A 12,435-nucleotide genomic window follows, 5' to 3' on the forward strand; every position below is an offset into this window, starting at 1 on the left:
GGCGAAAAAGCTGCTTTATGTTCGGTTAAGTCAAATTGTGCTGGAAATGGTGACCCGCAAGGGGGTGAGGTGGGTATGCGGGGATGGAAATGGCATAAGCTATTTGACTTTGCTCTCAGTCAGCACTGAGATCCTACTGCAGCTGTCACGTGCCCACCACGCCGTGACCTGAAGCATCACCTACCCCTGCAGCGTGCTCGGCCGAAAACAGGCGTTTATCAGATGCTTTTCTGCTAGGCAAAGTGGGATTCTCTTTCCATTAGTCCACAAAGTTCTGCTGAGAGTGTAGTGTTACAAAAAATACATTGGAGAATGCACTTTATGTAGGAAGCTACGAAACACCTCGTATGCAGGAAATCTCTCTTGCCATCAGTACCACGAGTCATATTGGAAGCCACAGCCAGGTGATCAAAAAACTTTGCTGCAGGGAGAAGTTTCAGCAGGAACTGAAAAAGGCCCCTTATAACTATGTATTTCATGCAACCAAATTCTGTTATTTTTCCCCGGTTACATTTTTGGATGTTCTTCTCTGTGATAAGTGCCCTGAGAGAACTTGCTGTGGAGTTTTGGAAGAATTCAGTTGCATGCGAAACATTTGGTCAGGAGGCTACATAACACATCAATCAAATTCAACTTCTGATTCCTTTCTTACCTGGCTGTTAACGTCAGCAGCATTCTGTAACAGTACTGAAACCAGCTCCTTGTGTCCTCTGTCGCACGCCCAGTGGAGCAGAGCCCGGCCCTGCAACATCCAGGAGAAAATTAACAAAGCGAGGCAAAAAAAAGCAGAGGATCACAGTCTTGCTATTAAGTATTGAGTACCAATAACAAAATTAACACAGACTTTTTAAAGAAACTACACTAATATTAGTAGGTAACATACTATTGCTCCTGATTTGGACTTACAGAATAATGCTAAAAATGTTAAAAGTGACACATAGTGCATTTTTTCATTAATTTAGCATCAAACCCACAAGCTAGCAAAAAATTTAGAGGGGAAAAGCAGCAAAGCATGAAAAGCAGGAGCGATGACATGATTTGTTTTCCCATATAGATTTGGGATTTTGACACCTCTGACTTTTCTAGGAGCAACGACTTACTTACACAGTAAGGGTAAGATTTCCAGTGCTGCCTAAGTCACCCGGATGCCAAGTCCCCAAAAGCTCCTTCTTCTAGCAGGTCCGAAACACTCAACCCACGGGCCCTGCCTTCTGCTACAACAGAAGATTAAAACTGGGCGTCTGGGCAGGCATCACCCACGACCGTCCCCCTCTCAGCTCTGCAACACAGGCTGCTGCATCCATGCCTCCAGTCCCTCCCAAACCCTCCGCAGTTTTCTTCCCATTCCCTTTCTACAAGGCTCTGCACACCTGAAGTCTCTCTGCATGTCTCTGCCACCAACAGGAGGGGATGCAATGGAAGTTCAGATCTTCCTGCCTGTCAAGGACATGGGAAGTGGTGTCGGACCTCTCTGAGCTGGCCTCGGAGAGGGCTATGGAAGTAGTGATGTGAAGCCAAGCTTTTGGGGTTGGGTTCATAGGTGCCGCTCTGATTCTGGGCTGGAACAGCCAAGCCTGTGAAAGGTAATGCTTGTTTTTGCAGCAGGAAATCCCAGCAGAGCTGTGATACAGTTTCACACACTTCAACAGCCCTGTGCTGAGGCTGGAGGGCTTATCCTCTTACAATGCAAAAATGCATTCAAAGCAGTAACAGAGCCTTTTGACAAGCAGCTCTAAGACATTTTCTATGAACTACAGAAGATTTTATATATCAGCAACTCCAAAGAGAAAGGTAGCTCAAAGTAGTTTGAGATAGAAGGTTTTCTTCTTTGTTTACTATGTACACTTAGTAAATTAGACTTACTGTTAGTATCAGTCTCTCCCGATTTAGGACGGCGTGTGGCACACTTGCAGGGGATTCCTTGGAAATCACCCTGCAGGTAACCAAGAAATCATCCCCCATGCTGTGACACCGTCAGACTGACCTGCGTTTTCCAGTATGCTACAGAAAACAGTCACAGACCTTCACAGATGAAATCAGTTAAATTAGCCCACGCCTGGTTATAAATCTCTCGACAGAGCAGTGGGGAACAAGGTGAGCAACTCATTTATCTGCTAATGGGAACTGTGAGCCAAATTTCCCAACCACGGTGCCAAAACAGCAGGAGGGGCAGAAGACACCTGCAACCGAAGCTCACGTTGCTTCTGCTGGATATTCTTGGGCAGGGCAGCAGAGGTAGAACATGATTTTGAGTAAGGAAATGTGATCTCAGACATCAGGCATTAAGCTTTTTAACACACTTTTTGACCCAGCAAGTAATTAATTTTTGTAACACATAATTTTAATGTTACACTAATTAACCTTGAATTAGAATGAATTTTCTGACAATGACTTTCTATGGAAGCACTGATGACATCCATGGGCCATTTAATGATTACTGTTCTTGCACTCAACACCATTATCAAAGTCTAAAAGGGGGAAAGAGTACAATTTAAAACAACTGGTAAACATGGAAAGATCTTTAATTCATGATTAGCATCCTTAACTCATCTCTGGACTGGTAATTACTTAAGACTTAGGATTTCAGTTGGACAAATACCAACTGTTTTTGTGCCACAGATGTTTATTTCAAAAGAAAGAAGCGCTATCTGCAATATGCACAATAGCAATAAACACTTCAACAGATGATTTCAGTTTCTTTATGTATGTGTAGAGGAATAATATTGTAATTACGCAAGTGTAATTATTGTGCAATTACACGACAAAATAAAGGCATTTCTATCCTTTATATCAAAATTCACATTACAGATCAGTGGCTATAATATGTTGGTTTGCATTTGTCTCTGGACAAGCAGAATCTCAGTTTATTGGTGCTGAACTTGGCTGAGGCCAATAAAGGAAAACCAACAGTTCGGGAGAGAGAGTGCTGCCAATTCTGTCAGCTCAGGGGTAGTGCAGCACTGTGCAACCGGTCCCTTCCCATGACACTGCAAGGCTGGTTCTGCTGCAAATGTTGCCTTTTGAACAAGACGAGAAACTGAAGCCTGATCATCTACAGTCATTAAAAATCTCCTTGTGCTATTTGCAGGAGTATGGATTTCAAGTCTTGGGCCAATTCCACTTTGGGTAATTACACTCTGCTTACCTATATATTTTCTCTGCAACTCTAAATGGATACAGTATTTTCCAATTAGTGCCTTAAATGGCTCTGCATTGTAATTGTGCACTATTACAAAGCTGACACGTTCCACCCCAGAAATGTCTGTATCCTTGCAGCATGCTACGCCCTAAACACAGGGTGTAAGACTTTGGAGACCTTCTGTGCAAGAGCACACACCATTTGATGCAGAAGTAAAAATACCTGCAGAAGAATCTCAACCTGCTTACTGTATAACAAAAAGCATTACTTGTATTTAAAACAAGATAACATTCAGTACTGTTTGCATAGTATCAGGCAAATTAGAATGCTCAGGAGTTCTAGCTAACGTACTTAGGCAGCTATACAGCTACAAAGTCCACTTGTTTCCCATGTCTTCCTTAAAACAAACCTTAGCGATAAGACAAACTTAAACTGAATGTACAATTCAACTCTTTGTACAGGATAGATATCACCTATGCACTTTGAAAAATTCTTTAGTTCGCACAGCTGCTGCTTTATATGAGCATATAACATGTGTTTGTGTGTTTAAATAACACAGCAGAAATCTTAAGAGCCACAGATTGAGCTTTCCCAAAACACCTCCCCATATGACTATTTCATTAAGCAGCAAGAGACTCAAAGCAACACAAATAATTTTGTCTAGGAAAGCACTGCAGTAGTGAGGTCTTGACTAAACGCAATCAAACATCAAGGTACTCCCTCCATGCAATTCAAACACACAACAGTTGTTGCAGAAGTTACTTGAGAGGATGCATTTTCCCCTGCCTTTAAAGTATTTAATAAAAAAAGCATAAAAATAGCCCCAGTGCACTAACCCTGCCTCTTAAATCTTCTGTGCTTTGCTTGGATAACCGCTGCCAGCTTGGCCAGCTTCTGCAGCAGTTTCTCAAGCCAACAGCACATCAATTTTGCTCAGCTCCAAGTCACAGGGTGTTCACAAACAAAGCACAGGACAGGGATTTGTCTCAGATATACCAAGTCTCAGCAGACAAACGGATGGGAATGATTTTCACATCAATTAGCCAGTGCAGAGAAAGAGGAGAACAAAGCCAAACTGAATGGATGCGCTACAATATTAAGCTATACTTCTAGGCACGATGTTTGCAGCTGTAATGGCTGTATAGCAATAAGAGCCACTCTAACTTGTGGCAAGTGTTTTATTACTGGTAATTAAGAAGAGATAGAACGGCTGCATCCCCCCGTGACAGCAAAAACAGTGAATGGAAGGGCCGTTGTTGCAATTATACAGGTAGACTTCAGATTTGATTTGGAAGTCAATCACTTTCACAGCTCTGAAACATTTGGGGAAGTTTTTCTAATGGGAGTAAGCCTGTAAATCCAGAAGTATGCGATCCTTCTTCAAACCCATTTTTTTTCCCCTGTCCTTTCCTTGGCAAGCTGGCACCAATTTGGCACTTGCTGTCTCAAAAGCACGAGGATCGGGGACTAAGCGAGCATCATTTCAGATGCCTTTCATTAAAGTTTTGGCAAGGGCTTAAATACTGCACACAGGTAACATGTTTGTTTACTGGGATTTCTCCAACAATTAAAAAAAATAATTCTCTTTCTACAACCTCCACAGCCCTTGGCACAAATTACAAAAGCAACTCATCTATGCCTTTGAGCAGTTTCTGGTTTGTTAAAAGTTGAAGAAATATTGCTCTCAAAAAGGCAGCAAGCACTCCACACTGCCAGGATGTGCCTGTGGCGACTTCAGAGCCACAGTCCATTTCTTATTTCATTAGTCCTGCTGACATACATAAGAGAAACGGGTTGTTTTGGTCTGTGCTACTTCTAAGTGAATGCAAGCTATTCTGTTGAACTCTGGGCAATTTAGATACAGTAAATGGAAGCTTGTACATGATTACTGTCATTAGATTCTTTGTTTAATTCTAAATTGAAGTTTATTATATTCAAACTGTTAACAGGTATGCTGGCTTGAATACTGTACATGAAGATCTCTATTTCTTGTGGGGAGAAGACCACTTATGCTTTGAAAGTTTCCAAGCGCATCTATCTAAGCCCCAGAGACTTCTATTGCCCTTTCTGAAATCCTTTTGCTTTGAGTAAATTGTCTTGTCCTCATTTTACATTTTTATTCTTGATTTCTTTTCTCCTTTCACTAACTGATTTCAGGTTTGCACAAAATGAGAGGATACAATTAGATCCAGTACTTATGCATCACATAGAAATAAAATCTAAACACCTTACAACCTCAAGTCAAGTCTTTATTGTACAAGGAAAGGCTGAGCCTAGCATCTTTGCAGTTTAGCATGAGACTATTTGGTGCTTCAGTAGATTTTGTTTCATAACAAGTTAACTCTTTGTATGTATCCCTGCTGCCATTTTAAATTTATATGCATTTAAATCAAAGGATTGACAGCATGAGTTATGTTCAGAGGGCTAGGAGAGGCATCTTTTGGATATGGCAGGATGTATTTTACAGTTACACTAAAATAGTTAATAAAAATGACAAGATTATGCTTGCATACACTTCACTCTACCAAAGGCTCAGTCTGGGTTATCTGTAGTCTAAAATGGGTTCTAAAACTTCAATCAACCTGCACGATATTGGAAAATAAGCTACCCTCCAGATTGTGAAGAACACGTTTGGTATCCAAACAACATTGGTAACAGTTTCAGCTCCTTAACATAACATGAAATAAATATTTCTTTCAGATTTTTCTTTTTGGTGTGCTTTTTTTTTGGACCAGTTAGAGTCAAGCCTAAGGAAGCCAGCACTTGCCAAGAAAAATGGTTCTTGCTTCCCCGTTTGAGCATTTACTGGGGCAAGCCAAAATCACTGAAGCTGTGAGAATTTCATCTATGGGGGAATTTTGCACCAGTGGGAATCTTTCCATGAGCCCTTCACAGGTAGGCAGGGTTTTCAGCTCCTATCTGTGCAGAAGGAATTCCATACTCTGCAATAGTCATGTGCTAATACCCCTTAGTTCAGAAACAGGTCTTCTCTTACATCAGAGACTCACGGATAATTCCCAAAGAGGATGTCACCTGGCAGTTCTCAGATCTGGCTCTAAACATCTGTGTTGTTAGAACACAGAAATATTTCAGCCATCTTTCACCAAATATTTTGGTGGTTTTTTTTTTTTAAAAACAAAATTTCTTTGGCTGAAAACAAGCACATTTGTGGCTTGAACACAAAGGAAGGTACAAGCTTCTGAACCATTCTAACTACAAAAGAGCATCTTGCCCGTGGAAATGAAGCAATGCTAACATGATGTTATTATACACTTATTGCAAGCATGTGATCCCAAAAATGAGCTTTTATTAATGAAATGACTCCAGCCGTGTTCTGTGGGACTGCCTTGGACATTTACTCCTGTAACCTGTGATCAGCAGAAGGAGGGATGGAGCTCAGAAATGCACTGTTGCAGCAACTGTGTGGCACATGACAGTTTCAGTTCATTGAATTTATGATGTGAAATTCCAACCCTGATCGTGAACACCCTCCCTCCTCTCCTCTGAAAATTAATTCACATGAATTCCTGATTAATAATAAGAGGCCCTGCCATCAGCATTCAGAGCCCCAGCCGGGGCTGTCATGGCTCAGAGGGCAGAAATCTGCTTAGAGCTACAGGAGAACCCAACTGAATTTGTGGCGTCTCAGTCTATGAATGTGTAAGCACTTCATCTGTTCACCAAAACACAATGTGCTGGAAAGCAGCGGGCAAAAGTAGCTGTACATACGATGGACCACGAGCAGGGCTAGGTGGCAGTATGCAAGCATCGAAACCAAGGCGATAAAGCTGGCACCGCTACATTTCCTGAAGGATGAACAGGAAACTGTCCACACCAGGTGCTTACTTTTACCAAGAAAAGGATCAAGCCAATTCACAATTTTAGACGCTTATCTTTTCCTTGAGGTTTCTGGCAATGCCTGTATTATCTCCCTATGGGGAAATGGTGTTTTGAGTTTGATGAGCAGAGAAAGACTGGACGATGTCACTGTTCTTGTGAAGCTGGAAAGCCAGTGTCACTCATTTGCCCTCCACCTGGAAACGAAAAGCTGACGGCATGGCAGAAATCCTACTTCACCCGTGAACAGAATTCATGGGTCAAAAGAGTTATTTCCTTCACTTCCTACTTCTATTTGACCACATTTAGTGTCCAAGGTGGGGAAAGGGGGGTATTCAGAAGATCTTATTCTGCAAGTGGCCTGCTGGCATTGCTGAAAATAACATAGTAAGTTTCTGATATGCTACAGCATCACAGTTAGTACAGCCACACTACTAGAAATCCAGTGGAAAGCTATTTTCAAATAGATTATCTCTGTCTCAATGACCAAGTGTTTGTCCAACTGTTGTAGTACCTTGTTATAACAATCCTAACCAGGGAATTTTGAAAAGGAGTGGCACGGAATTAATACACAAAACAGTTAAGATTGATGGTCTTTATCTTTTTCTCCATACCTCCTCATCTGTGACATTCACATCCACTTTTTTTGATCGAATGGCTTTGGTTACATAGTCAATGTTGTTTTCTCTGCAGTAATCAAAAATGTTCTTGTCCTCTTCCCTATTCAGGAAACAAAAGCAAAAGAAGCACTATGTTACCGCACAACACAAAGGCCACATGCACATCATATGCTCTAACTTTGCTACAAACATTACAATACTATCACTGGACTGAAACAGACACCTAGTATTGCACATGCAGAACAATATGGGTTTTTTCCCCAAGTTAAGAGACAGAAGACCCTGCTTCCTAGAAAACCAAGGTTGTTTTTAACAATATTATGCCAGGACAAAAGTCAGCTTACTCCTGTGAACTGGCACAAGAAGTCTATAAAGTTAGCCAGCAAAACCCACGTTCAAGTCCTGGTATAAACCACTGCAATCCCACAGAAGATAAAAGGCTAAAGCTGCTCTTCTCCCTGCTATACAAACTTGTAATAGCCACTCTGGGTCAGACCAAAGAACCTTCCGATGCCATCCATCTCAGACAGTGGCCACTAACGGTGACTTGGAGAAAAAAAAGCAGAAGAAACAGGACACAGGCAAAGCAATCTGTCCCCGGTTGGATCCTCCCAGCTTCAGAAACTCAGTGGCTTAAGGACTTCTGTAGCTAGAGGCTGCATCCAGACGAGCATATTTATCAGCCTTTTCCAGGTCCTTTTTCCACTCTATTCTGCTCTTTAACCCATTCATACTCTTGGCCTCTCTAAAGGACAAGCTCTACAACTTAGTATTCTGTGTGTGAAGGGGTGAACAGTGGGCAAGTACTTTCTTTTAGTGGCTTTAAAACAGGTGCCTGCTATTATTGGGTACTCTTTGGTAAGTAATTGTCCAGGGATTTGTGAAATCTTTGGTGTTTGTCTTGGAACCTGGTCACAGGGCTTGGGTTTTATTTTTTTATTTACCAGCCTGCAAGTGACCCAATTGCACTGCTCCTTTTTGCGTTGACAGTGTTAAGACAAAGCTTGACCATGATCTCTGCTCAGAGCAGCAGGCTGGCGTACGCAGAGGGACCAGCACGTGTCTGTGCCAGGACACCGGTGTGTGCTCTCTCAGGCCTGCTTGCAGGCAGAAAGATCAAGCTGTGGTGTCACAGGGGCTTGAGTTACACCTATAGCTTCTTCTAGAGCCAAAAGCAATACCCTGGCTTCAGACACAGTAAAATTTCTGGTCTTACCAGCCAACCAAACAGAACCTCTAATGAAGTTAAAACCTTTCACAGATTCTTAAAAGATTACAAAAGAGCTTTGTACAAGTGACTGGAGCTACAGTGCTTCGTGGCAGTTAAAAAAGCAAATGTTAGGAATCTTTAGGAAAGGGACAGAGCAGAACCAAGACATTTTTAGCTTGCTGTATAAATCTGCACTCACATATCTAATGATGGGAAGTTACTGACACCAGTATTGCTGAGAAAGTACAGCTCTCCTACCATCCGTGCTGGTATGCCAGTGGAAAGGTACTTATTCCAACACAGCCAATTTTTTCTATGGAAAGGGGGCTATGCATGAGGCACTTTGACAATAATACCTTCAGGTATAGATACACTGATACAACTGTGTTGTTAGTAAGGAGTAAAGAAAAGAGGTCATTGGTTTTCTAGAAGTAAGCCACAAGCCCACATACTACCCTTTCTCATTTCCAGATGAAAACTATGGCTCAAATGAACCCATCAGCATTGCTATGGGACTTGGCAGCTTCACGAGAGTTAAACACAAAGTAGTTGCCTCTCATGACATCCCCAGTTTTCAATCACCTTAACTTAAGACAGTCTGGATGTTCAGCAGAACTCAGACCTGACAGCCTCAAATGAAATTCCTCATAAAAATGGGAGGTTGCTGGAGCAGGTCAGACCCAGTAGGGAGATTGTCCTGCTGTGGGCCTTTCGGGCAGGAGAGAACAGCCTCTGCAACGCAATGGGGCAGTTTGAGAATTGATCCCTCGGTGCTAAAAGGCAACAGTACTCCTCCTATTCATCTGCACTGCTCTTGAACCTCACAGGCTGAGGAACATCAGAGCAAGGAAAAGTAAAATCTAAATGTTATTTGCATTTCTGAGCAATGGGTTACAAAGAAAAAGGGATGCTCTTTGACCTGTAGTCCCCCAAAAAATGAAAATACCAATGTCACCAAGACCACGTCCCCTGCTCCCATCAGGACAGGCAGAGCTCCATGACACAACTTTGACTTCATCTTTTATTGTTATGCATATAGCTTACTAAGTTACACTCTAATTCTTCAGATCTCAAGCATCTGTTTCCTTCCTCAGTGCCAGTAAAAGGTAGGAAAAAGTGCTGATACTCAGCTCCTGCAGTAGAGTGCTGCCTTCTCCAAAGAAGTCACTTCCTCTGACCTCTCTCTCACCTTGCTCCTTTAGTAGCACCGTACTCCTGCACATCACCCCTATTCTTGGTATGCAAGCAGTCCTTTCAAACAACTGAGTTGCACCTTTCTAGTAAAGAGCTGGGTGCCGCACAAGATTTCACACTCTATGTTTAGGCCTAGGGACATTACAGGAGTCTTCCAGTTTCTTAACAAGTCTCTCATGAACTCATTCATTGGAGGTCTTGTCTGCTCACTACACACAAGCTCCTGGGAAACAGATCAGTGCATGCTTTAGATGCAATTACTTTGAATTCTGGGGAAAAAAGAATCTCATGGTGGGATTAGAAAAGGCAAAAGCTTATTTTGCTCAAGATGGAGCTTGACAGAGTCATGATGGAGGTCATGAGACATGCCTGCCCCTACTAACAAGGGCTGATTTGATATGCTACGAAGTCCCTCCAGTCCTACCTTATTAGTCCAACCTCTCAAACACACCCTTGGCTGCTGAAAGCAGCCTTTTGGGTGAAGGTGCTTTTCAGACAACACTGTACAGTAACTTGGTTCCAGCACCTTTTTCCCCATTGCACAGCCATACACACTTCATTTACCACAGATCACTCTTTCTTCCGTAACACCAAAGCAGAGCCCAGTCTCTCCTTGCTAGAGAAGTCCACAACCATCCTCAGTTACTCCTAGATGGTTTTCCGTGTCACAACCACGAGCTCAGGCTGTGCCCTCCATCCCTGGCAGTGATGCCACCCAGTCAGCCTCGGCACTGGCATTTCCACGTGCTGCAGAGCCCGGGCGACTCAGCCCTGCTGGACCTCACACAGCAGCACCAGAGGTACCAGAAGGTACACGGCAGCGATAAAGCAACTGACTGTGCTCCACGGGGAGCGTGCTGCAGGGTCTGCACCAGCACAGAGCGGGCACGGTAACAGTGACGTACCAAAACCAGGCGATCTTCCTACCACAGCCTCCAGACAAGACTTCTACTGTCGTTTCCTGAGGATATAATTGTCTGTAAGGGGGGAAGTGATGTGACACAGCTATTTGGATATGATTTAGCTTTTCTGGAATAACCACCTCTGCAAATGCTCTATATATCCCCCTTCCAAAAAACCACTTTTTGTTCAGAAGTCTCCACAATGGAATTAATCCAGAATAGCAATTTCCCCACCTGAAGATAAGGTTTTGGGAAATTTCAGCTTTCTATTCTGCATTTATTTCTCAAGCTTTAAACCATTCCTCTGCTCCTGATGCCCCCTTTAAAAAAAGTCAGCATATATTATCTCCAACTTTTCTATAAACATTAACAAAGAGAAATGAACCCTTTCCTGAATAGATTCGAGGGAGGTACATACAGTCATAACGAAGACATTTTACCTGCAAACAAAATAGTCACATGAAGCTGCACTCCAGACAATTTGATCTAGTTGTGTGCCAAAACCAGGAAGGGAAACTGAGAAAAGAGCTCAGAGGAGTTAAAACCAGATTTTTGGAGGGACCAATACTAGGCAAAAAGCTCCACTTGAATGGTGTGAATGGAATAAAGAGAAGTTACTGTTATTTGCTGACTTGGCATTCAAAACCACACAGGACAAGTAAGAAACATAGCTTGAAAACCTTGCAAATCAGGGTTTTTTTCCCCCCCTTTTATTTCACATGTGTGTATGTGTACATAGTGAATAATCCCTCCACTGAGTAGCTACAAGACGACAAAAAGGATGCAGTATTTTTTTTATCAGACCGGTTCCTAGCAGGAATTTGCCCTCCACATAAAACTGGTAAGAGTCAGCAGCAAGGCCCAGAAACCGGTAGGAACAGTCTAAAACCAGACAGAAGCACATCAGAAATACAAAAGTGACACTGCAAAGACATTGCTCAGATAATGTTATGCGGGGGCAGGGGGGGAAACACCATAGCATTTCTATCAGTATTTTCAGAAAAATCTCAATTTAAGTAAAAATACGGCATTCAAGACATCTTCAGATGAGAAAGACCGTGAAGCTCAACTTAACAGAGATGTGCACAATTATTTAAAACCTGTAGCTAAAAGGAAGATGCAGATGCAATTTTGTTTCCACGTCAGATTGTGTGATATACAAGCACCGGCTCTTTTTGTTCAACTAAAAAGGAGTCTTCAAGTCATGGACCACTTGACTGTCAGTAAAGGCAGTGAATGTGTTTACATCTATTTCCTGAGGATGGCCAGAAGGGTTTCTCTTCTCCCTTGCTGACACACGTTCAACTCCCAAAGCTGTTTTCTTCTGCTCTCTGTCATCTCCAGTAAGAGATGCTAACTCTGATTTAACATGGAGCTGAAGCATATCTGTTGCCTGCAGGTAACACATGGGCAGCTTTTTCCATCCTTGAATAAAAGGATGTGGAAGAACTTAAACCAAGCCATCTCTCCCCAAGCTTGGAAGGCTTCACAAGCCTTCTTCATAAGCTGTCCAAAACACATGTTGAGCCAACA

The 12,435-nt window shown here is 42.5% G+C and overlaps 1 protein-coding gene across 2 annotated transcripts in view; it reads right to left on the bottom strand.

Annotated features, from left to right (window-relative positions):
* Positions 1-12,435, bottom strand: part of ACBD6 (acyl-CoA binding domain containing 6) — an 88,483-nt gene that overhangs the window by 43,141 nt on the left and 32,907 nt on the right. For both annotated transcript variants that reach the window (XM_050900599.1, XM_050900601.1), the window contains exons 5-6: positions 7,591-7,696; positions 653-742 (exon numbers count right to left, since the gene is read on the bottom strand). In XM_050900599.1, the coding sequence (XP_050756556.1) occupies positions 653-742; positions 7,591-7,696 (196 nt within the window). The remainder of the gene's footprint in view (positions 1-652; positions 743-7,590; positions 7,697-12,435) is intronic.

The sequence above is a fragment of the Gymnogyps californianus genome, chromosome 8 (assembly GCF_018139145.2).
Source record: "Gymnogyps californianus isolate 813 chromosome 8, ASM1813914v2, whole genome shotgun sequence".
NCBI classification, from domain to species: domain Eukaryota; kingdom Metazoa; phylum Chordata; class Aves; order Accipitriformes; family Cathartidae; genus Gymnogyps; species Gymnogyps californianus.